Below are 25,742 nucleotides of genomic sequence, written 5' to 3'. Positions count from 1 at the left end.
TTATACAGCGCCGGGACGCCCCGTTGCTGGGGCAGCTGTGCGCTTTACAAGTATACTACATTTACATTGTGTCGATTTTGGCACTGGAGTCGAAGTCTGCTCCGAAGTCAGTGCGTTACCAGCGACAGGTTTGGGGAGCACAGACCATACTGAAGACAGATCTGCCAGCAGTAACCAGACTGCAGGCCTCCATGGATCCTTAAAACCCAAAGGCACGCCAGAGGGAGTCGGAAGAGTGGCAAAGATTTGCAGCATAGCCTTTTTAACAGCCCCAATATGTTGCACCTTTGCTGACTACATGAGGAACTCTGGGTGCTTCAGGAACAATTGCAGAATTTGCTCCTTGGAAGGAGTTTCGTAGTGAGACCAAGTGGCATCTGGACACACTGATGACTTCTCTGAAAGAGTGGTGGCGGCATGGGGAGAAGTCCTGATTAGCCTTCTTGTGCTTCCGCTTTGAAAACGGCTCTTGAAAACGACTCTTGAAAACGACTTTTGTGGCTTCTTCTGATGATGATCAGATGTACAGCTAAGCGTCACGATCCCAGAACTCCTTTGAGTTCATAAGGGTGCTCTCCTCGCACCTTGGAGTCATGCCCCATACCCAACCACCAAAGACATACCTCATGTGGGTGTGCACATGCAATTGTTTGCAACAGTTCCGACAAGGTTTTAACCCTGCAGTCTTTGGAGGGTACATAGGTAGCTTTGCTTGAACATATTTTTTGAAGAAAAAGACACTTGCTAATAGACGAGATAAAGCAGGAACAGAGCTCCAGCACCACATACAAATGTGTGGAAATAAGTAAACTGAAGCTCGCGAACAGGGGTGGCACTTCAAGGCGGCTCGGTTTGTCACACACAGATTCGAACAAAGTAAACACGGAGTCCCATGAGGCCACCTACCAGAGTGCATGAGCAATGGTGTTGAAAGCTTCTGGACCCAGTCAGGTAGCTGGGGATATTATAAAGGTGAGGAATCTGTGGTTAGAAGGATCCACCAGAAGTCGTTAGCTCATGGAAGAGACAAACAAGTTACCCACCTTCAATCACGTTTCCAACAGAAAGTGGTAGAGAACTTCATCTTTTGGAATCTAAGAAACTGAAGGATCTTTCACCACCCTGTGATCTTTTAATGTGCAGTATAACCACCATATTGGCGCCTGAGGAGAATATTTGATTGTACATTACCAAGCTCTTAGGAATAAAGAAAGGTCAGTTGTGGGGAAACACCTTATGGCAAATGCATACGTTTTATAAAGAATGTGTGTGCCTATGGGGTGCCAGTGAAGATGTAAATAGTAATAAGTGTGTTCAGATAAAGGAATATCAAAGATGAAGCATGTTGCTGCATCTTGCATCTGCTGTAGTGAATTTGTCAGATAATTGGGGAGTCCGGAGTACAGAGCATTCGATTAGTCCATTCTAGAGGAGATAAGAGTCAAAACTACTGGTTTCTTGCAGGTTAGGACTGGAGAGTGCCTTTTTTAAAACATGGAGGAGCAGAAAACAGGAACAAGAAGTTAGAAATTTGTTGACAAATTTGTCAGACGCCTGGATTGCAGTACTGACTAACAGGAGTGGGAGCACTGTTCATGCAGATGGCAACCAAGTATCAATACTGGGAACTGCAGTACCTAAGTAATGACCTTCGTTTTATCAGCATTTAGTTTTAGTTGATTGCTTTCCATTCAACAATTAATGTCACCAGGCATTAGCTTAGGTGATTTCAAAGGGGAGCCGAGTCAGAGACTGTACTAAAGGAAAAGAACAGATGTGTATTATCAGCATAGCAACAGATGCCTATTGCTAATCAGACGTACAAGTGGGTCTAGCTAAAGATTAAATAGAGTGGGCTCTGAGCAGAACCTATGGATGGAAAGAAGACTGAGGCAGTAGAAGTTTTCCAACTCAAGAAGTCTTTTGAAGGACACAAGAGAACCAGCCTAACGCTATGCTTCTCATCCCTACCTACTGGAGACATTGCTGGAGCTGGAGGTGAGAGACTGTATTGGATGTGGCCAAGTAGTCAAGAAGTACAATAACCCCTGATTCACACCTCTGTCAATAAAACTCCAAAAGTTCATCAAGTGCACCCAGCACAATGATTCTAGTTCCATGACTGGACCCGATTCTAACCAGTGCTTCATCTGAATGTCCATAATTTTTTAGTAAAAGCAGAGATGTTTACAGGGAATTCTGTAATTTTAGTAAATAATCAATGAATTTATTCGAAAATTAGGAGAATCTGTGGATAGAAACTAGGGGCATCATTAGGATGGCGGGCGGACTTTGCCCGCCATCCTTTCGTGGAATGGGACCGCCTGCCATTGGTGCGGGGGTCCCGTTGGTGACATTATGATGGGCCCGCCACACTGTTGGGCGCATCCTGCATTCTTGACATTGCTGCGGGCGGTGCTCTCAGCACCGCCCGCCGCAATGCGAAGCAGGCATGTCGTGCAGTTCCATGCACAACGTGGCAGGCACCGCGCGGTGCCTGGTATGTTGTGCATAGAACTACAGGGGGGGTACCATAGATACCCCCCCCATGTGCACCCCCCCCACCCCCCAGAATCCCTGGGGGCCCGCTACGGCCCCCCAAATGGTGAAAACTGCCTGCCTTTCCGTTGCGGCAAAAGCCATGTCCTGCTGATATGCTAATATGGATGGCAGTGTTTCCCAGACACCGCCACCATGTTAACAGCTTTTCTGTCCGGTCGACTCTTCGACGGGAGGAAAACCGGCGGACGGTCTTTCCATCCGCCGGGGTCCCCCCAACATGGTAATGTGGCGGTGGTTTTAAGCGAGCGATCCGCCCGCTATCCTAATGACCCCCTAGGTTTTTTCGGGTAGAGGTTTCACAATTGCATGTTTCCGTACAGCAGACACAATACCGGTACAAGGAAATGAATTTCAGATCTTTAACACAATTGAGCCAAAAACATCTTTAAAGGACTAGAAATCTTTAGGGGGTCAGAGTCAACCGGGGAGCCAGACAAGATAATTGGTATTTTGGCTGACTGGGGAATGTTATTTAAATAAATAAACTAATGCAGAGTGGTGTCAGCATTATTAGGAGTGCGATTATTGTCAAGAAATTAAGCATTTTGAAAGATTAGTGCAAATCATTGTGTTAATTTTTTCTTACAATAAATCCATGTGAAATGTAAAATATTTTGCTAGCTAAAGAGCCAAAATATGTGAATGACTTTCAAGAGCATCCAAGAAATGTTTTAATAAACCTGTATGTTCATTCTTGCCTTCTATTTTTTCAATGGATCAAACCCAGCTGAAAGTTGGCCCTTTGTCATATGCAACATCTTCAGTATTTAGCAAAAAGCACCTTGTATGCTGAGATTTGAGCCCATAACAACAATGTTACATTTGGAACTACATGTCATAAAATGCAGTGAGCTGTAAGCTAAAATATCGGGATATATGTATATGGCATTTATATAACTCATACCTAGAGTGGTAGGAGAAGTAGCTTGGTTCTGGAGGGGCAATGATTTGTGATGTAGTGTCCTTCAAAGAGGGGACTTTCCAGGACCAGCAGAAGATAGGTTTCACAAGACATGGGGTCACTTGGCATGTGAACATTTTGAGCTTACATTTTGAGCTTACATTTATCAATTAAATATGCACTCAAATAAAATGATCAGCAACATGCTAATGGCAGACATTTCACCATAAAAATGTCCTTTGTGTGAAACTTTATTACAACTGGGTTGAGGGGTTGGCAAACATTTAGAGGCCCTCCATTGATTGCCACTTCCAGCCAGGGAAGGTAATTCAAAAGAGGCTCGGATTTCCCAGTGCAGGATGGCCAATAGCCACTCTGTTTTTTCATTGCATCACAGCAACCTTTTCTGCTTGTTGTGTTGTCAGAACATGCTTAGTGCTCCGCTCTGCCAGATCGTGGCACCACACCCTGACAGTAATTCAAGGCTGTAGCGGACTGAGGATAAAGTTTGAAGTGTTCCACTTTTTAGGGGTTGGTATACAGTACCATGAAACGGAGTTGTTTGCTCAGCAAAGATTTGCTTGAGTTGATCTGGAGACCCATTCCAGTTGGCCAATGACAGTGGTCTCTCTGCAGCTTGCGTGCCGAACTGAACACGATAAACCAGTAGTCCAGTTAGAGCATATGAAGATGCCTTGCCTGATGCAAGGGAACTGCTATGCCTGTTATGCACCTGCAAAATGTCAGAGGAGCAGACTTCTGATAGAAATTAAGAACCTTTTTGCAGGTATTTAAGAGATCCCTACTTAGAATCATAGAAAATAAATTGGTTCAAGCTATTTTCATTATATCCCCTGCCTCGTATCAAACTTGTAAACTTCAGGAAGATCAGTGCATCTCTGGCTATAGTTGAAACGTGCAAGGAGTAGGGGGTAACAGCTGAAGTTACAATTTAGACACCCGGTTAAAACGACACAAAAAAGTCTCAGGGCGATACACCAGATGAACTAAGGGTTCTAACATTTACCGTTACGAAATCAAAGGAGGACCCCGCACAGACTAATAGGGGACTGGGGGGATAACAGATTAAAAAAAGAACCAGGGCGTCCCCACAAGCAAGGACAATGTAGGACGTGTCTCACTTCTATTGGGTGTACTCTAAAATAAGTGTTGTGTTCCAAAAAGCAGCATGCCGACAATGCGGCGGGAAAGGTAAAGTTACAAGGAATTTAAATTTCAATTACTACAAGCGTGTGTTGATTGGAAAAGAGAATTCTGTGTGTTATTATTATAATTCTGCAAATGCCAAATCTTAAGAGAAAAGCCTATTTCTTACTATATAGTCAGCTCAAACATTAGCAACCACATTTGTATAAAAACATTAAAAACACAAAGAATCACAAGTCGACGTGGCGTTTCGGTATTCTGTTTGTCTACCTTCTTCAGGACTGATTCTGGATGGATTTAAATTTTTTTTTAAAAAGACAGAGTTACTTTTCTATCATTGGTAGAAAAGTAACTGTCTTTTTTTAAATTTTTTTAAATCCATTTAATGTTTTTATACAAATGCATAACATGTTTTCTTACATTTGTATTTTGTGTAACAATGAATTTTTAAATTTGAAGTGTAATAAATATACAACAGAGACTTAAGTAATTCATGGTGTGGAAAATATCTTTTACTTTTTAGAAACATCCATTTTTATTACTTATATTTTGTGTGATTCATAGAATATTGTAGATTGTGGTTGCTAATGTTTGAGCTGCCCATATAGTAAGAAATAGGCTTTTCTCTTAAGATTTGGCATTTGCAGAATTATAATAATATTAACACACAGAATTCTCTTTTCCAATCAACACACGCTTGTAGTAATTGAAATTTAAATTCCTTGTAACTTTACCTTTCCCGCCGCATTGTCGGCATGCTGCTTTTTGGAACACAACACTTATTTTAGAGTACACCCAATAGAAGTGAGACACGTCCTACATTGTCCTTGCTTGTGGGGACGCCCTGGTTCTTTTTTATTCTAACATTTACCTCCATCACCACAATTAATGTGAATGACATCCTGGATTCCCATACTCAAACAAAGCAGACACAGCAATACCCACCTGATGGATCACATTTAAAGATGTACTGAAAATACGTAATACAGTGAACACCATACAAGAGGAGGGGAGAATTTCTACACCCATCTTACTCACTAATGGCAGAACTGTTGCATTACCCACCCCGGGTCACAAAATTAAGGTACTAGTGCCTTTAAAGTTTAAGCTACAGTAAATGCCCTGTATTTTTTCGGCAGAGGTGCAGATACACAAGGATTATGATAAAGTTGTGCTGCTATTCAGAGGTGCAGGTGAACATAATAGGTGAAAATAAAGCAAAATCTGTAATCTACTGAAAAACAGTAATGATGCAAGTAATTATAAGTTTTGGGTGAGAGGTTATGCTAGGGGTAGCAGAAACCACTGGATAACCTTTTATGAAGTTTTCAAAATGAGCAAATGCACCCTGCTGCATGCCTCCATACACAAACTCACCTCTTCGTTAAAGAGCTTGCTGGTTTCCTTCTTGACCAGATCCAGATATTGCACCTGTCCAGCGGAGAAGCCCACCAACAATGAGATGCTCTCAGTCGAAGCATTGAACTGATTAAAATCATGACAGGTAGGCTGTGTGCCTTTATAGATGCGCTTATCAATGGGTTTATTGAGGTCAATGGCCTGTGGGAGAAAGTACAAAATGCGTCAAAACAGAAGCTAGTGAGAACTGAAGATTAGATTGATAAACAGTTGGGAAAAAAACGTAATTATGAGAAAACTGATATATTTTTATAAGGAAACAAATTATCATTCTCCTGGAAAAACAGAAGATCATATCGGACTAGGTGGTATTTTTTTCAATCGGAGCACAAAATGGCTATTATGACATAAAATAAACATTAACTGGCCAATAGGTCTGCTTATGCTTGAAAGCGCTGCTGTCGCCAGACAATTATGTGATCATCACTAGAGAGGGGTTTTGGCTCTGCCGGAAGACCTGAATACACTTTTTTTTTTTAATGGGCTGTAGTTGTGTGCTTCCAAAAAACAAGCATTGAAAATGCAATAGGTCGTGCCTTTGATTAAGTTAAAGCCATTTGCTTTGCTAATGGTATTGTATAGCAAAACAAATGGCTTTCACTTAATACCATCTGGGTTTTCAGAGCTGAAGAAATTGCGACCTGGGCTTTCAAAGGTGCTGGGGCTACAGTAATTACCACTTAACTTTATGCGCTGTAGCATTTACCACCTGGACATTAGGTGTACGGATGCCATAGCACCAAGTCTTGTAAGCGGTACTACAGTGATAACCAGTACTCTAAGTCAGGGTATAGTGACAGTGAATGGCACTTGGACTTGCAGGCTAAATATAAATTACCACCAGGAATTTTACGTGCTGCAGCTACAGTGATTACCACCTCAGTGTTTATAGGCAGAAGCAAGCGGCATGTCTTGTGTAGTAGATGACAGGGCGTGATCTTCAGCAAGCCCTGTTGGAAGCCTCCCTCCACTCCCACATGAAGTAATATAAAGACACGTGCAGGGGTGATTCTATAAACAGTGTGGCAGGTGCACCGGGGCTTAGAGTAGTGAAACAGGGGGCACACTTCACCCAAATGTTGGGCGCTTTTTATGACAGATATCTTGACGACATGTTGGCCCATTACAAACCGATGACTCTACCTTGCACTTCGTACCTGTTGTAGTGAGCATGTTGGCCGCGAAGAATAGGGCGGAAGTGTACTCCCAGTTCTCAATGTCCGATCTGTACCAAGCGCCGAGACACCGTAATTATCTGCTATATTTATTTATTTATTTTGCGATTTGTAAAGCGCCTGGTGACCCGTAGGCATCCCCGCGCTGTATATCTGTGGAGACCAAAAAAGGGGGAGAGGTGAGGAACTATTTGGGGAAAAGGAAGGTTTTTAATTTTTTTCGAAAGAGGGCGTGACAGGGTTCCAGACGCATGCTACGTGGAAGTGAGTTCCATCCTGCGGAAGCTTTGACCGCGAAACGTCGACCACCGGTGCGAGCTTTCCTGAACTTAGGAACAATGGCCAGATGTTCGCTATCAGAGCGAAGGAGTCTGGGAGCTTTGTAGGGGATGACCATGTCTTTCAAGGCGGCTGGACCAACACCGTTGATGAGTTTGTGGGTGGTGCACAAGGCCTTAAACTCTACTCTCTGGCGAACAGGAAGCCAGTGCAGAGCCTTAAGAGCAGGCCTGGCTGAGGCTCTGGGTGGAAGGTTCATAATGAGCCTCGCCGCCGCATTTTGGGTGCGTTGAAGTTTTGCCAAGGTGAACTCCGGTGCGCCGAGGTAGACGGCGCTGCTGTAGTCAAGCCGGGCTAAGATGAGCCCCTGAACCAGTAGTTTCCTGGATAGGGGGGGGGAGAAGTGGAAGGATCTTGCGAATAGATCGCATGAGGCCAAAACATGTTCCAGCTGTTTTGGCTGCCTGAGTCTTCATGGTGAGGTCAGGTTCAAGCCATACTCCTAATGTTTTAATTTCTTTTTTTGGTGTTGGGATTTCACCAAAAACGTCTGGCCAGACTGATGATGGGATGGAGGTCCATTTATTGCCCATGAGCATGATTTCGGTTTTTGCACCATTGAGCTTCAGGGAGGATTCGCATATCCAGGTGTGAATATCCTGGAGACAGTTCAGCAGGCTGTCTGGGTGGTTATCCAGATGGGATAGAGAGACGACGAGTTGAGTGTCGTCTGCGTAATTTACTATTTTTATCCCGTAAGGGGTCACGACATCTTCAAGGGGGGCCATGTAAACATTAAACAAGGTGGGACTAAGCGATGACCCCTGGGGAACACCACTAGTGAGTGGTAGTGGGTCCGAACGTGAGTTGCCGTCCCACACCTGGAAAGAACGGCCGGATAAGAAGGAGTCAATCCATGCGAGTGCAGTTCCCGCAATTCCTGCCCTGGCCAGGCGATGTAAAAGGACACGGTGGTCCACCGTATCAAAGGCAGCACTAAGGTCCAGGAGGATCACTGCCACTGATCCTCCTGAGTCTAGGATGCACCTTGCCTCCTCGATGACGGAGAGGAGAGCGGTGTCCGTGCCATGGCTGGGACGGAATCCGGTTTGGGACCGACGTAGAAGTTTGTTCGCCTCAAGGAATTGGGATAATTGCACATTCACTAATTTCTCAGCCATCTTGCTGATACATGGAAGAAGCGAGATGGGTCTGTAGTTGGCCATGTCATCAGGGTTCAATTGGGGCTTTTTCAGCAGAGCCTTGACAACAGCATTCTTCCAGTTAGGAGGCACCGTGCCTTGGGAGAGAGAGATATTGATGAGTTCCATGATAGTGGGGGCTATGCTGGGGGACACTATACACTATAATCACCTCTTCCAGAAGCTTGTCCAGGAAAGAAGATGCTATTCAGGGGTGGTTCAGCCGGAAGCACTGGTGGGCCTCTCGGACTGTCTGACGCAGGGCGTCCTCGTGCCTCGATGCCCATGAAGACCAGGGCACCCAGGAACAGTAGGTAAATGGACAACTGCAGACAGTAATTTCAGACGTGTGGAAGCTTCGGAAGTCCAGGGAGACCATGGCAGCGGTTAGCGCCCACTGGCGGGCTTCTAGGAGCAGCAGGAGCTAGTCCGGGTCTAGGGTTGCTCGAAACGACCGGCCCCTGGCGGAAGGCATGGATCCCATGGTGCTTTGGTGTCAAGTTTGCGATGGGCACTGACGAAACACATCCTGTGCAGGCATTCAGGGACCAAGGGCAGAGAGAGACACAGGAGATCAGAGCAGAGAGCTGCAGAGAGCTTCATGGCGTTCGAACTCGGAGCAGCGAGAGCCCCTGGTAAGAGAGTGTACTGGGCAGAGAGCCCTGCCTGGGACAGATCCTTCGGAGGAGCAGAAAGGGCAGGTACCTGACCAGAGAAGCCCGCAGCACCAAGGACACACAGAGTCTCCAAAGTGCTTCCTTGTTGAACCCTGATGTCAGGGGCCAGTCACGCTGTGATTGGACCCAACCGCGGGCGTTGCCTTGTAAAGAAAGGGATCGTCTGGCCGAAGAAATGCTGGGAGAGGAGGCAGAGAGGGGCGTCTCTTGGCAACCAGGCCTCCGCCCTCCCCCCCCCCCCCGTCGCAGCTGAACACCGTATCTGAAGCCGGGGAGCAGCTAAGGAAGAAAGCAGCTTAGCCCGGGGCCGGCGCCGACAATGGAGATTCCCTTTCAAAGGTAATGGGAGTCGAGTGTCATATCAGGGACTGACAGTAAAGTAGTAACAGTCACGATGCTCACTCGTGCATGGGGGAAAAGAGTTTTTGGTCAGCGCAGTGGGGAGCGCACACTTGCAGTCGAGCGCCATAATTATTCCTCCATGTTGGGGCAGTGATTTGGGATCTGTTAAGTGGGTCAGTTTACTCGGTCCCCATTACAATGGCACAAGCAAAATAAGATAGCGTCGGACTGGCAACTGTCCGTACGTACGGGTGCATGTTTACCTTTAGCTGAATGGCGAGAGCGGACATCTCTGTCCATTCGACGAGCTTTGGCTGAATCAATTGCAAAAGGCACTCGCAATGGCGAGAGAAGGGCGCATGCCCGCTGCTTACGCCAGGCGAGACCTAAAAAGTGCTTATGATCCACACCGGTTATCTTTTTGTTTGTTTTTCCAGCTGCCTAAGGTTGAACTTTCAGGGCAAACAAATGGCACTGTAGTGCTATTACAGTATCTTCGATAACCAGAAAATTTATGGTGTTTTTCAGTAGCAGAGATGGAAGGAAGGCAGTCCATAACCTACAGCATTTTTAGGTATTGCTCAACAGTGCACTCATAAGCTAAAACTACAGGCATTGCCAATGTTTATTTTTAGTATCAGCAGTTGGATTGTGCCTCATATCATTAGCATAAAACAATATACCTTTTGTAATCGGGGTGGCCTTTTGAAGGGTTCTGGAATTAGCATCAATTAGTAGTGTATGGGGACTACAGATCTGTTAAATATCTTATGTTGTAATGATTTATGTTACAAAAGGTGAAAGTAACAAGAGCTGAGCCTGCTAGCTGATATTTTGCTATGCACAAAGCCAAAGGACTTCAGCTTTTTAATTGAGCTAGGTGGCAGTAGTCCATAAACTTGCCCAAGAATTATTTTTCTAGACCGCATCATTAGCCAGGATGTGTTATGTGCATTAAGGTGTGGTATGTTAAAGAAAACTTTAACTTAATGATTCTAAAATGTATGCTGGTGTGGTGCAAGTGAGTGAAGCAGAGTTGGCCGAGCTGTAATAGTAATTTGTCTTTAAAGCTGTGTGGTGCACACAAGAGGGGCAAAGAATGTGGTCTAATGGCTTGGGCGGTCGACCTCGGAGCTGGGGAACCGGGTTCGAGTCTCGGCAGGGACACTCAACATTCTGTGATTCGGGACATATCCCCGTGCCTAACAAAAAAAATGTGTCCGTCTGTAACGTAACTGGGGCTCATGTAAAGCGCTCCGATACCTCTGGGCGAACTAGATAGGTGTTATGTATCGAGGAAAGCAGACTAGAAAATGCTTTTAGGTGTCCAATAGCAGCCAACTGTGGCAGTTCATAGGCGGGTTGTACAAGCCAGTTGCACCTTCCCATACCTGGTGAAACTATCACATACCCAAAAGCATCCTCACATGCTCTGCTACAGTGGTATATAACAGATACTGATATCTTCTGCTACAGTGGTATATAACAGGTACTGATATCTTATGTGAGGCCTTATCCAGATGCAGCTGTGTGCTCACTCAAGTCAACAGGACATTTAGTAATTAATGCAATTGTTCTAGATATCTTGTATCAAATATCCATATTTGTTTGCACTGATTATATATAACTCGTATATTGTACCCAATACGTTACTGATTGTCATTAAGGGTTAATTACTTAATTGTTTAAACTCAATTGATTATCTGATTACGTAAACTAAGCATTTTTTTGCCTGTGCTGCTCAAATAAATATATTTTACATTTTATTGGAAGTATACTCCATCTCTTAATGCAAAATCCTAACAACCCTTTCATTGCGACACAATATTTTTAGTGGTTATATGTTACATCCAATTTATAGTCAAGTATGTTTTTCTATTTTCTTAATTTGCATTGTTCACGTCTTTTTTCAAACTTTTTGTTAACGTCATCAATATAAGTTCATGTTTTCTTTTTTATTTATAATTGCAGCTCATCTGTTAAGTCTTTCAATTTTCAAAGGAAAATAATCTATCACTTTAGCTTGCACAGCATTTCATTTTTCACTGCATCCTTGGTGGTGTGAGGAAGGAGGAGGACTGCAATTCCCGACCAGCACCACTTCCAGCCACGCATAAAAGCACCTCGTGTCTCCCACGGCAGGGTAACCGCTTTTGACATTTCACTTGGTGAAAGGGAGGAGGACTGCAATTCCTGGCCATCACTGCTTCCAGCTGCGCATAAAAGCACCTTGCGTCTCAAGCGGCGTGGGATGCGCCCAGGCCGCGCCCAGGACACGCCCAGGAAAAGCCCGGGCCCGTCCAAGCCCGGAGGTCCCTCTTGGTTTTCTGGTCTCTGCTTTCCTGCCCTCCAAGCATCACTCCTGCTAGAGTTTTTTGCGGGACCTAGTGGGGGAGCGTGGCTCATATAGAACGGAAGGGAACTTTGGGACTCTTAACTGGTTTCTCATGAAGACCCACTTTCTTCACTCGTGCACCTTGTACATCTTTGGGCAGTCACTTGCTATTTATTAATTACAGTGCTGATATTAACTGTAACTATAATGGTCCTATTCTACGTACAAATGTTGATAAAATGATGCCTTGAGCACATACGAAAATCATATTGTTTCCTTGTTCTTTGATGGATAATACTGTATAGATATCCTGTATACTTGTCTAAAAATAATACCAGTTGGGATATTGTTTGTTGTATATATTCCTGCCCTCCAAACATCACTCCTGCTAGAGTTTTTTGCTGGACCTAGTGGGGGAGCGTGGCTCATATAGAACGGCAAGGAACTTTGGGACTCTTAACTGGTTTCTCATGGACACTTACTTGGGTGATGTGCAGGTAAGAGTCATCTTTCCAGCTTATTGGTGAACGCTTGTTGGTAATTCCCCGCATAGCAGCCTATCTTGTATTGGAGGGGATACCAGAGGACCCCGAAGGGCACTTGCTGGGATCATTTGGTCATTTATTCCCATAGACCAGACATCGCTTGCCATGGGAAAACGTAAAATGGTGGCGGGTGGCACCTTAAAGGAGCCCCCCCAAGTACTGTGAGCACGAAGGATGCCTTCTTACAACGAGTGGTAGGGGTTGTGGAAAAGGAGATTGAACTGGCTACCTGGCGTCTGTTTCATTTACACATCCCTCCTACCTCACAGGGCTCCTCTGATCCACGAGTAGGCTCCTTAATACCAGCCCAAGATGCATGTGACGTCACAGCATACGGCTAGGCTGTGGTCTCTGTGCCCTACTTTTGTACGGCTGCATCCTTCCTATCATGACATACAGTAGGATACATATCTGAACTTCTAATCCTCTGCTACTCTCTATGCATGCACAATGGCATATTGCAAGGGTACAGATAGTAGCATTGAGCTGGTGAATAACTTGTCACTTAGCAGAAATTCTAGTGGCAAAAGCGACCGTTCAGATCTGGCTCTATTAGAAAGGCGGGCCGACATCGGCCCTCCGCACTTATGGCGGGTCGCACCGGCCCCCACTCGCCCCGGGTTCCCTAGTGACCCGGAAGTGATCGAGTCACTTCTGGGCCACGAAGAGAACAAAGGCCAGGCCGGTTAGATCCGGCCTGGCCAGCGAAGGGTTAAAAGGCTGTGCAGGGCGGGAGACGGCCTCTTTGACTCCTGCGCGCCACGGTCTGCCCCTTGAATTAATTTTCTTCTGTTTTCTCCTACTCCAAGTGTGCCTTTTGCGGAATTGGCGTCCGGTGGGAGAATCGCCCGCTGGGGGCGACGCGTCTACAGGAGCAGTCCGAGGAGGAGTCCCTGTGGGAGAGTCTCTGTTTTCTCACCTCTGCAGGGCATTTGGCGCTGCTGTCTTTGGGGCCGGCGGTGTCAAAAAAGGTCGGACAAAGAGTTCCTGGCGCACCAGGCGAGGCTCATGCTAGAGGGGATGCCAAGGTCTTCATGCTTGCCGGCCTGGGCCATCGGAGTTCGGCCACTGTCAAGATCTGAGGATTTCGTGTTCACGGGGTGATCGCTCTGCTCTGCACCAAAAGGGTGAGTGTTGTGGTGCTCTTGCTCATGGCGTCATTGTTCAGCATGGGAGTAGAATGTGGACGTCTGACCGCGGGGCACGTGGATACCAATAGAGGGCAAAGGGGGGCATTTGTTCCAATTACCAAAGAATTGAGCCCACTGGTAATTTACTCCTCATGTAACGCTGCTGTGTCGATTTCCACCTAAATTTGAGAACTACCCAGGGTTCCCTGTTTCTTGATTGCATGATTCAGACTCCTTGCCTCCCCTCGCTCACCCCTTAGATGCGATTGCATCAGAGAAGCCAGCACGTGAGCAGCTGTCTCGATGAGCTCCGATCTCGCCCAAGAGAGGCCAAAGAGTGAATGTGTGGCTCCATTTGCTCCAGTAATCGAGCTCCTGGTAAAATAAGTGGGGGGACGCCGTCCACCCGCGTGGTTCCCCGACTCGAGCCCTGGCATTTATGCAATCAGTAATGGGGGAATACACGTTCCGTTTAGGGTGACTAGAATTGGAGACTCAAAAACAGGGACAGGCCAGACATAAAAGTAGGACTAAAGCCTTTAGTCTTACTTCTATAGCTGACCTGTCCCTTATTTGCGTAGCCTTGTAAATGTGTGACACACACAAACACACAGCTTGTAAATGCGTGTGTGTATATATATCAGAAATCTTCAGAACCTCCACCACAGCGGCGAAATGAAAAGACGGACCCCGCGGCTTCAGGCAAGGTAAGACTTATTTAAACCTTTCACGGGTGACGAGTTTCGAGCATCAAAGTGCTTTGTTCACACACAGATCACCGAGTCAGCTCTTTTTTAGGTTTCGCTGGGGGGCGGAGCCGTTAGGCTCCTCCTCCAGAGAAATCTATTGAGTATAGTAAGCACTATGGAACACGCCCCCCGTCCCATTGGCTAGCTCCATAAATGGAGCCTAGCCATTGGACGAGGGGCCTGTCCATCAATACCGGACCAGACACGGGGGCGTTCCCGAGATTCTTTGGCTTTGGCGACGTCACGCGACGCCGGGAACGCCCCCGAGTCTGGTCCGGCCGGGCCGTGCTTGCTGCTGTCCTGCCTTACTCTGTGTCCCTCCTCCTGCCGTCCCCCTCCCCCCGCCCCCCTCCTCGCTGTCCTGTGCACGTTTCCCGTTTTTCGACCACGGCCGCCGGAGGAAGCCCTGGTGAGTGCGTGTTAAATCTTGCCTTCCCGCCCCCTCCTCCCCCTCCCCGTGTGTCCGTTCCGCCCCCTCCCCGTGTGAAAGGGATTTGTTTCTGGAGCTCGGCTCGGGTCCATTCCCGCCCCCTCCCGCTTCCCGCCCCCCCTCCCCCCTCCCGCTCGGAAGTGCGTGTGCAGTTGCTCATCTTGCCTTCCCGCCCCCTCCTCCCCCCTCCCCGTGTGTCCGTTCCGCCCCCCTCCCCGTGTGCAAGGGATTTGTTTCTGGAGCTCGGCTCGGGTCCATTCCTGCCCCCCTCCCGCTTCCCGCCCCCCCCTGTTCTGTGCCCGTTCCCGCCACCCTCCCTCCCTGTGCTCGCCCCCGTCCTGTGCCCGTCCACTTAAACTGCATCCTCTGATGCATTTGTTTTTGTTCCCGCCTTGCCTTCCCGCCCCCTCCTCCCCCCTCCCCGTGTGTCCGTTCCGCCCCCCTCCCCGTGTGCAAGGGATTTGTTTCTGGAGCTCGGCTCGGGTCCATTCCTGCCCCCCTCCCGCTTCCCGCCCCCCCCTGTTCTGTGCCCGTTCCCGCCACCCTCCCTCCCTGTGCTCGCCCCTGTCCTGTGCCCGTCCACTTAAACTGCATCCTCTGATGCATTTGTTTTTGTTCCCGCACTCTTTCGATCAGGGAGCCATTCTTCCAGTGCTCGAACTCTCCCTGCTGGTTCCAGTGTGCGGACAGCACCTGTCCCCCTACAAACTTTAAAGAGAGCACACGTGGTGCCCGTTAGCTCGGGTCCATTCCTGCCCCCCTCCCGCTTCCCGCCCCCCCCTGTTCTGTGCCCGTTCCCGCCACCCTCCCTCCCTGTGCTAGCCCCTGTCCTGTGCCCGTCCACTTAAACTGCATCCTCTGATGCATTTGTTTTTGTTCCCGCACTCTTTCGATCAGGGAGCCATTCTTCCAGTGCTCGAACTCTCCCTGCTGGTTCCAGTGTGCGGACAGCACCTGTCCCCCTACAAACTTTAAAGAGAGCACACGTGGTGCCCGTTAACATGCGTTGCCGCCTGCTTGCCGCCGTCGACGGAGTCCTCTGGCTGTCTCTGTTGTGACCGTCACACTGTGTGATCTCTGACCTGAGAGTTGCTTGTTTGAAGAGGGGTGCGGGGGACGGTGAAGGTATGAAAGCTGGGCCGCGGCTTCCGAGCCTTTATCGGTAGACTCCAGGCAGCGGTGCAGTGCTGAGGGGCGCGGGGCTACGGGGGCCACTTCCGGTCACAGTGAAGAGGGGCCAGGGGGTGCTGGGCCCCCCTCGCAGGGGGCGAGAGCAGTGCGGACAGATAGGACGCAGGGAGAGATTACCAGCTGCCACTTTTGAAACTTTTTTTTTTTAACTTCCTGCCCCTGGTGTGATCTGTGTTTGGCTGCAGTCTTCACCCCCTTGAGTGTTGGTGTGTGGATGTGTCTTACTTCAAAGCACGTGAGGTTCCATGTCGGGCTTTTCGGCCAACAACATGCATTATGGGATTTGTAGTTTTGATTTTAACGTTGCGGGAGCTCAAAATCAAATTGCCTATAGGTTTCTCAAAACTTCCCCCTGCATTTCAGTTGTTAGCAGCTTCATCACTGACACACTGTGTGACTTTGGGCTTTGTTCTGGCCCTTTCGCTCACGGACCCAAGTACAGCTGTTAGAAGCAGGTGGAGTTAGCAGCTGTGCTCGTTTATTCGTTCACTGTCCCAACCTTGGTCACAGGTCAGGAACTGGTGATAGATAGGTCAGCAACCGTTTTTGCCATTCACTTGTGTCTCTTCTTTTATATGTGTGCAAAACAGAACCTGCTACATGAGGGGATTGTTTGTTAGCAGTGTGCGCTCAGCTTAGACACTGTGCCCTCGGCTTCGCGCGTCTTCTTATGGTACTGTGCCTCTGGGTTCATGTCAGTGTCTTCCCAGAGTCACCCAGAGACCAGGACTCCCGGGTGTAATTTTCTGTGACGACTCATCCTTTCCCAGTGTCTGAGACTCCCTTCTGCCCGCTCTCTGTCCCAGTGTCCCAGACTCCCCAGTGCCTGCCTCTGTCTCCCAGGGTCTGAGACGCCCTTGTGTCCGGCTCTGTCTCTGTGTCACAGACTCCCTTGTGTCCGGTTCTGTCTTCCAGTATCCCAGACACCCCATTATCTTTCGGTGTCATCCCATATGTTTGCTCCTCCATTAAGCTCGCCCTACCCCCCTCCCTCAGTGTGCACATCTCCCCGATGTCCGTAACGATCTATTGTCATCCTATCTGCATCTCGCGGGGTCCATTGCTCTCCCTGTGTCTTCCATTGTTCGCGTCGCCCAAATGTCTCTGAACCCCATTGTCTTAGTGTCCATGGTTCAGTCTCTCAGCATCCGTTGCTCAAGGTGTTAGGGGAGAGAGGAGTTGGCCTAACGGCTAGGGTAGTCGACCTTGAAACTGGGGAACTGGGTTCGAGTCTCGGCAGACGCTGAACATCCTCTGATTCTGGGCAAATCACTTAATATCCCTTGCCTATCAAAAATGAATGTGTCCTCAAGTAATTGAACTGGTGCTATGTAAAGCACTCTAATACCCAATGCGGGTCAAGTTTGTGCTATATAAGACTCTAAAATAAAAATAAAAAAGTGCGCAGCAGCGTGTGTCTCGGTGTTCACGGCTGCTGGTGTTTCTCTGTCTCAAAAAAAAAAGTGCGCAGCAGCGTGTGTCTCGGTGTTCACGGCTGCTGGTGTTTCTCTGTCTCTCTCTCCCAGTGTCTGGCTTTTCTGGTCCATATATTTGTCTGCTTTCTGTGTCTTAGTCTCTCTTAGTCTCTCTGTGTGTGCAGCTCTTGTCTGTGTGACTGTGTCCTCTGTTTCTACCTGTGTTGCCATCTCCCAAGGTGTGTCTCTTCTAGTGTCTGCAGGCTCTGTTGTCCGTCTGTCTCTTAGTGTCTGTGTCTCCCAGTGTCTGAGTCGTCTGCGTCTCCCATTTGTTTGATTCTCCCTTTGTTGCATCTCAAAGTCTGTATCACCAAGTGTCTGTGGCCCATCTCTTTTTCTCTGTTTCTTAGTGTCTTTCTCTCGGTGTCTGAGTCACTCTGTCTGCCTCTTCCATATGTGTGAGTCTCCCTGTATTGCTTGTTGCATTTCGCAAAGTCTGTCTCTTCTGGTGTCTGCAGGCTCTGTCGTCCATCTGTCTATTGGTGTTTGTGTCTCCCAGTGTCTGTGAGTCACTCTGTCTGCCTCTCCCATGTGTCTGATACTCCCTGTGTTGCATCTGCCAAGGTCTGTATCGCCCACTGTCTGCGAGTTCGATGGTCCATCAATGTTTCTCTGTGACACAGTGTCTGTATCTCCCGGTGTCGGTGATACCCATGTATCTGCCTCTCCCATGTGTCTCTCTCTTCCATGTATCTCTCTCTGCCATGTCCTGGTATCTACCATTTGCATCTCCCAATGTCTGGCTCTTCCAGTGTCTGCGCGATCTGTGGCCCATCAATGTGTCTCTCTGTCTTAGTCTCTGTGTCTCCCGGTGTCTGTGATACCCATGTATCTGCCTCTCCCATATGACTCTCTCTCCCAGTATCTGCGGGTTCTGTGGTCCATCACTGTGTCTCTGTCTTAGTGTCTGTGTCTCCCATTGTCTGTGATACCCATGTGTCTTTCTCTCCCACGTGCCGTCATATCCCATATGCATCTCCCACGGATTGTCTCTTCCAGTGTTTGCAGGTTCTGTGGTCCATCTGTGTCGCTCTTAGTGTATGTGTCTCCCATATTCTGTGTCTCTGCGTTATGATTCCTATGTGTCTGGTCTCCAGTGTACATCTCCTATGTGCCTGCATCACCCAAAGTCTGTCTCTCCCAGTGTCTACGGGTTCTGTGGCCCACCTCTGTGTCTCCATGTGCTTGTTTCTCCCATGGGCTTGTTTCTCCCATGTGCATCTCCCATGTGTTCGCATCTTCCATGGTCTGCCTCTCCCAGAGTCTGCAGGCTCTGTGGTCCACATCTGTATCTGTGTCTCATAGTGTCTGTGTCTCCCAGTGTCTGTGATTTCTTGTGTCTACCTCCCATGTGTCCACATCTCCCATGGTCTTTCTCTCCCAGTGTCAGCAGGTTCTGTGGTCCGCCTCTGTATGTGTGTCTTAGTGTCTGTGTCTCCCATTGTCTGTAACTGCCTGTGTTTGCCTGTTCCTGCGTTTCCATTTCCCCTATATCTGTGACTCCCTTCTGTCTCCCAGTGTGTGTTCCTCGTGTCCATGCCTTCGCCCTCTGCTGTCTGTCTCCCAGTGACTCTCTAGTGGCCCCTTCTGTCTCCACACATGAGTGGGTATAAGTGAGGAGAAGAGCTGAAGTGTGATTGAGGACTGCACTATCAGATGTATGTGATTGGCAGCTCGGCAGACACCTCTGATGATCTTGTAATTGCTGCTTGGCAGCTGCAGTGGGTCCCTGCCAGTGCTTTGATTCTGGGGTGAATGCTCCTGTTAGAAGTAGGGAAGGGGGTGTGCGGTGTATTTGTGGTCCTGGGGAAACGTTCTCTTTAAAGCCAGAAACTTCAAGGTTTTTCTCCTCCATATTTGTTCATAATTATTGATTTTTTTTTAGCTGTTAGATCTATGCAAATCTCTTGTTTTGTGGTTATTTTTTGTGGCAGCTAGTCTGAGTAAACAGTCGGTGTGTCTTTTAGATGAGGAGCGTGTGGCAGGGAGGTAACAGATTTGTCCAGGATCACAAGTGGGAAAGCCAGCTCTAAAACTTCTGAATCTTGGTTTTAGTGTCAGCAACGAATTTGTGTATATATTTTTACATCTAACTTAATCACTGAGCCACGTGTCCTGGCGTTATCGCATTTCTTAAAAACGACTATCTAGTTTTTTTTTCTTCTTTTGCTTTGGTAAGCTATGGCACATTTTTTTTCTTATTTCTATTGTTTGTTCCACATTTCCTGTAGCCCTCACCAAATAAGATTATTATTATTAATTCCAGATTTACATCACTGTGCTTCTCCTTTCTGGTCAGGCGAAATCTTTTGAGAAGCAGTATGTGGCTTTGTCCCGCCTCTCTCTTCCATTGACTAGCTCCATAAATGGAGGCTAGCCATTGGAAGAGAGATCTGTCAGTCATTGTCCGAGGCGATTCGTGGGCGTTCCAGTGACTTTTTCCCTCTCCGCCCCTTTGTTGCCTTCATTGCGGCGGTGGGTGTTGTCTTATTTTTTTTTTCCCCAGGATGTTTGCGGCCAGCATTTTTTTCTAGGAGCTAGGGCGAGCGGGTGGGTTCACGTAATGCTCCTTTCTCGTCAGGAACCTCCTGCAGCCTCTCCCTGCCCTGCCAGAGCCGAGGAGACACAGCCGTGGCATTTCTCCCCGTTCTTTCCACCCCCCTCCCAGTCCGATGCCTTCTCTCTGATCTTGCAGCCGTGGCATTTCTCCCCGTTCATTCCACCCCCTCCCAGTCCGATGCCTTCTCGCTGATCTTTTGTCATTAGGTAAATGCAAAAATGTGTGCTGCGATTGCCCCTCTTGCCACGAAGGACGAGGAAAAGAGCTGAAGCCGGTGCCGCGCCTGACGGTGGGCGAGGCCGGCCGGGACATAGAGAAGAGCCTCGCAGGCTCCATTTCCACTTCTCCCGGCTGGGAGGAAGCTGTTGGCCAAGAGAAAGGCAGGAAGTCCACGGGAGCCTACCCCGTGCTCCTCCACCACCGGATTGTAGCCAGCGTCTCTCCCCGAGGCTCCCCCAGCGAGAGGAGGGCGAAGGAAGCAGACCAGCAGCCAGAGAGTCCCGCATGCCGGCAGCAGAGTGACCTTATCGGAGTGGGACCGGAGCAAGGAGAGGCTCAAGGGGCATAATTGAGTGAGAGCCTGAGAGGCTCCCAGGGGCATTTCTGATTTAAAGCCCACAAGGGCTCCACCTGGGCATGGTTGGTACCGAGTCCCCTGAGGAGGGACTCCCACATCTGGGCATAGTTGCTTTAGAGCCTGCTGGCTCAAACACAAATAAGACCCACCTGCACCCTAAGCCAATGAAGACTTTTACACTGAAGGGCATCCTGAGGTTCTTTACTCCTCCCTTCGGTACATAGGTGATGATGATGTTTTTACAGTCATTAACCAGTGACTGGGTGATGGTAACTTTAATTGCGACATGGAATATTTTATTTTTAGTATTTTACTTTTAGTTCCCTGCCCCCTCGCTGTGCTTGCTCTCCTGTGTGTGTGTGGCTCTGGGTGGGTGTGTGTGTGGCTCTGGGTGGGTGTGTGTGTGGCTCTGGGTGGGTGTGTGTGTGGCTCTGGGTGGGTGTGTGTGGCGCTCTGGGTGGGTGGGTGTGTGTGGCTCTGGGTGGGAGGGTGTGTGTGTGGCTGTGGGTGGGTGTGTGTGGCTCTGGGTGTGTGTGTGGCTCTGGGTGGGTGGGTGGGTGTGTGTGTGGCTCTGGGTGGGTGTGTGTGTGTGGCTCTGGGTGGGTGTGTGTGTGTGGCTCTGGGTGGGTGTGTGTGTGGCTCTGGGTGGGTGTGTGTGTGTGTGGCTCTGGGTGGGTGTGTGTGTGTGTGGCTCTGGGTGGGTGTGTGTGTGTGTGTGTGGCTCTGGGTGTGTGTGTGTGTGTGTGTGTGTGTGTGGCTCTGGGTGTGTGTGTGTGGCTCTGGGTGTGTGTGTGTGTGTGTGTGGCTCTGGGTGGGTGTGTGTGTGTGGCTCTGGGTGGGTGTGTGTGTGTAGCTCTGGGTGGGTGTGTGTGTGTGGCTCTGGGTGGTTGGGGGTGGCTCTGGGTATGTGTGTGTGGCTGTGGCTCTGGGTATGTGTGTGGCTGTGGCTCTGGGTATGTGTGTGTGTGTGGCTGTGGCTCTGGGTATGTGTGTGTGTGGCTGTGGCTCTGGGTATGTGTGTGTGTGTGGCTGTGGCTCTGGGTGTGTGTGTGTGGCTCTGGGTGTGTGTGTGTGGCTCTGGGTGTGTGTGTGTGTGTGGCTCTGGGTGTGTGTGTGTGTGTGTGTGTGGCTCTGGGTGTGTGTGTGTGTGGCTCTGGGTGTGTGTGTGTGTGGCTCTGGGTGTGTGTGTGTGTGGCTCTGGAGGGGGTGTGTGTGTGGCTCTGGAGGGGGTGTGTGTGTGGCTCTGGGGGGGTGTGTGTGGCTCTGGGTGTGTGTGTCTGTGTGGCTCTGGGTGTGTGTGTGTGTGTGGGTGGTAGTAATTGCTGTCTGCTGAGCTCGTCCGTAGGGTACAATAGGTCTCACATTTGCGAGAGATTAAGCTAATGGCAATGTAAATGACAATGCCATTTATTTATCTGTTTTTAAAACCAACACATAAATACAAATTTTGTCATTTACAATGCCAATAGCTCTAACTTTTCCAAAGGCGAAACCATTGCAATGTAAATGCTTGTTTACTTCAGTGTTCCACCTCCTTTGTGAGTCACATGATTACTAGCCATGAACAAAGTACTATCACCCACATTGGTCGTAAACAGCAAAGCCATCAAAGTTGTAACAATGTACTTCTTTTACGAAACCATTTAACATTGTACAAAACCAAAAGTCATATTAGCCTTCTGGCACTATGTATAACAAAGGTGTTAGAATTGTTATTTTTACTGCTTGAATGCAGATTCCATTAGAAAAAACAATATATACAGACGACTTCTTACAGAGTGAATGCTGATTTGCGATATTAGTGCCAGTGACCACAATTAAAAAAATGTATTACAAATAATTTACAATCTATATACAAATTACAGGGACATTTCTATTTTTCTAACTGCATGAATACATGGTTAAAGGCAGCATTGTTTATTGTGAAGCCACCCTCCTAATCGAAAAATCCAACCCGATGTAATGGATAAAAATCGTAACAATTCCCAATAAATTCATGCGACTAATGTTACCAGCATTGCTTTCCATACATTATTCCTGAAAGCAACCATTCTGATCACCGTTATTTTATATGATATCGCAAAATCAATTGCACTTCACAATATTTACAACATAAATAGAGTGTGGTCCTAAATCTGACCAATTTTGAACACCCCCATGTTACAAATCAATGAAGAAAAGAAGAGACGACAACACACAACATAACCATTACTTATTTTGTATATTCGCAACCATATATCCAAATACCATACTCAATTTTCTTCACATACAGCGGTCACAAACAAATAAAAAACACAACCTGACTTGGTGAAAAAGTGACAGAGTAGAGGGGTGTGACCAACCATCATGGCCACGAGGACATGACTCCGATTGACTCCGCTCAGAGCCCCGTGAATTTGGTCCACGCGGAACATCGCGAAAACCACCCGCGATGATCGAGTGGGGCGCGATGTGACAAGAGGACACGAAGAAGACAGCCAAGTTGCTGTAGGTGCGCTTTTAAGGGTCAGATACGAGCCGGCCTGACTCAAAATGGCGGTGGTGCCCACCAAGCGTTGATCTAACTCACTGAGATGGACTCAGCATGCAGAAAAGCCTCCCAATCCGCCCCTCCTCCCCCATCGTCGGCAAAATGACGGATGCGGAGGCGGAGAGGAGGCTAGATTAGAGCCTTGGCCAGCCGGGCAGAGAATCACTCGCTCCGCAGGGTTGTGACGGAGGAAGGCCCAACGAGTAGCCCCACACCCAGGTGGGAGCGCACCAATAAAGCATCGGAGGGTGTGGAGCTCCCGGGGAATATCCCTTATCTACAACCTGGGCCCCAGCTAGGATAAGAAGGCACTAGAGAGATCCTTCATGAGGTAGACTGAAGATGCTGGACTTTAAAATGGCACCCAACAGGTCTAAAATACATTGTGAGACCCAAACCAATGGCTCATTCTATAGAGGGAAAAAACTTTCCTGAGACACATAGGGCCTGCAAAAGGGTATGCGAATGCCTGCTTGCAAAAAGCAAACAAGCGGATAGCTGGGGATTTCTGAAATATACTTACCTAAGCCAAAGCAAGTAGCTATCTGAGGCCCAACGAGGCAGAAACCCCGAACCGAAGGAGAGTAGCCCACCCTGCCCCAGATTACCCTGACTGACCTAGTCAAACGCACAAACAGTTTGGGGGCGGCCCTGCACTAACCGAGGCCCGCATCCATAGGCCACAGAAAGACTCAAACTAACTGTCTCCAGCTATTTTGCTCCAACTGAGACCGGGGTGGAGAAAGCAGGGGAAGCTCACTCGGCAGGCAGGATGGCACTTACCCAGGAGGATCTGCTGGCGACACTGAGGGATTTCAAGAGGGAACTCAGAGAAGACAGCAAGGCCGACATCAACGCCTCGTTCAACGTTTTCAGGGCATAGATGGGAACAAAACTAGTGGTGCTTCAACCAGACAGACTCGGTTGGTAGCCGCACCTTGGACTTAGAGGAAAAATGCAAGTAGCTCGAAGGTCTATTGAAGCCCCTGGAAGAAGGCACAACCAATCTAAACGCCCAACTGAACTCCGCCCTGCAAAAATGCGAAGATTTAGAAAAACTCTCCGGCAGAGAAAAAATAAGAGTGAGGAGCCTGGAAAAAGGAAGCGAAGGGATAGACCTGGAAACATTCATGCTGGGTCTCTTCTCTAGTGTCCTGGGAGACGGCTGTCCAGGGGTGCAGCTGGAACGAGTAAAAGGGTAGGCCCACGGCTGCAAGGGGAAAATAAGACGCCCAAGAGACATTCTGGCCAGATTTAGCTCCCTTAGAACTAAGGAACTGGTCCTCCGGAAAGCCAGGAGCAGCGCGACAGTCACCTTTCAGGGCGCGAAGCGTTCACTCTTTCAAGATGTGGCAGAAGACACACTGGCATGCAGGCAACAGTTCCACCCAATTAAAGTGGCACTACGGGATCGCCAGATTAAATATTGATGGACTTACCCTTTTGGCATAGCCTTCCCATTCGGCAACAAACACCACCACTTAACAGACATGGAGGGAGTGGCGGCCCTAAACAGCTTCGAGAATATGCCACCACAACAGGCAGCAATCTCAGGGAGAGAACACGTGGAGTATGCGATGGAGCAACGCAAACCGGGCCCCTGGCAGATGACCAAGAGGGGTGGAAAGATGACGAAGCTTTAACAAGTGTTGGAACTCCAACCCACGACCCAGGGCAGTGATGATCGGTTACCTCTAACCTGCTGTTCAAGCAAAGATACCACCCTGAGAGAGAGGCGACATAGTGAAAGAGTCTCCCTGTCCCGGAGATCTTAGGGTATAAGACAAAATAGAGGGGAGTATCGCTATTTCATAAGACTGAGAATAGGATTTCATTTTTTCCCCTCTTTGTCCTCTGCTAACTCCAGCTCAAACAAAGAACTGTTCTAGAAAACTAGTGTTCAAATATACATACAAACGGGGCTCTAGGAGCGGGAATGGACCAGCCTCTGCAGTCATCAAGAGTGAAGCTTTTCTATTGCTTTGGGGACTTAACTAAAAGTTATTGTTTAGGTTTTGTTTTATTGTTTTCACTGTGGTACCTAGAACATGGCATATTTGACTGGATTGCTGGGGGTGGGTGGGTGGATTGGGCATCGGGGGGGGGAGGGGACTTAATCTTACTAGGAGATTATAATCGCATTTGGGACCCAACAATAGACACTACCCACCCACAGCGGTCAATGGGGGGGATCTTTAGTAAGTCTCTTAAATCCTCTTCACAATGCATGGGACTGATATATACACAGAGGGCCTTCAATAGGAGATTACTCCATTTACTCTCACTCACACAGATCTTACTCTAGGATTGGCCATATCTTCGGCAGCCAAGCGCTCCAGGAGACTGCACCAGATATGTCTCTCGGATCACGCCCCACTAGAAATCCTGATCAACTGGCCGGCCCCATGCTCTAAACTTGCTAAGTGGTACTTTCCTAATATTCTTAGTAGAGTTGGACTTCTCCGTGATGAACTGAGGAAGTCGATTAAAGACTAT

At 48.3% G+C, this 25,742-nt stretch overlaps 1 protein-coding gene across 1 annotated transcript in view; it reads right to left on the bottom strand.

The window, feature by feature from the left end:
* The window catches only part of LOC147663333 (WD repeat-containing protein 20-like), a 79,275-nt gene that overhangs the window by 19,520 nt on the left and 34,013 nt on the right, over positions 1-25,742 (bottom strand). Inside the window, 1 exon segment of the mRNA XM_086950515.1 lies at positions 6,008-6,190. Coding sequence (XP_086806641.1) covers positions 6,008-6,190 — 183 coding nt within the window.

This window comes from Lissotriton vulgaris, unplaced genomic scaffold, assembly GCF_964263255.1.
Source record: "Lissotriton vulgaris unplaced genomic scaffold, aLisVul1.2 SCAFFOLD_1011, whole genome shotgun sequence".
NCBI classification, from domain to species: Eukaryota; Metazoa; Chordata; class Amphibia; order Caudata; family Salamandridae; genus Lissotriton; species Lissotriton vulgaris.
Note: the sequence above shows the minus strand (reverse complement) of the source record. Positions and strands in the feature narration are given on the sequence as shown.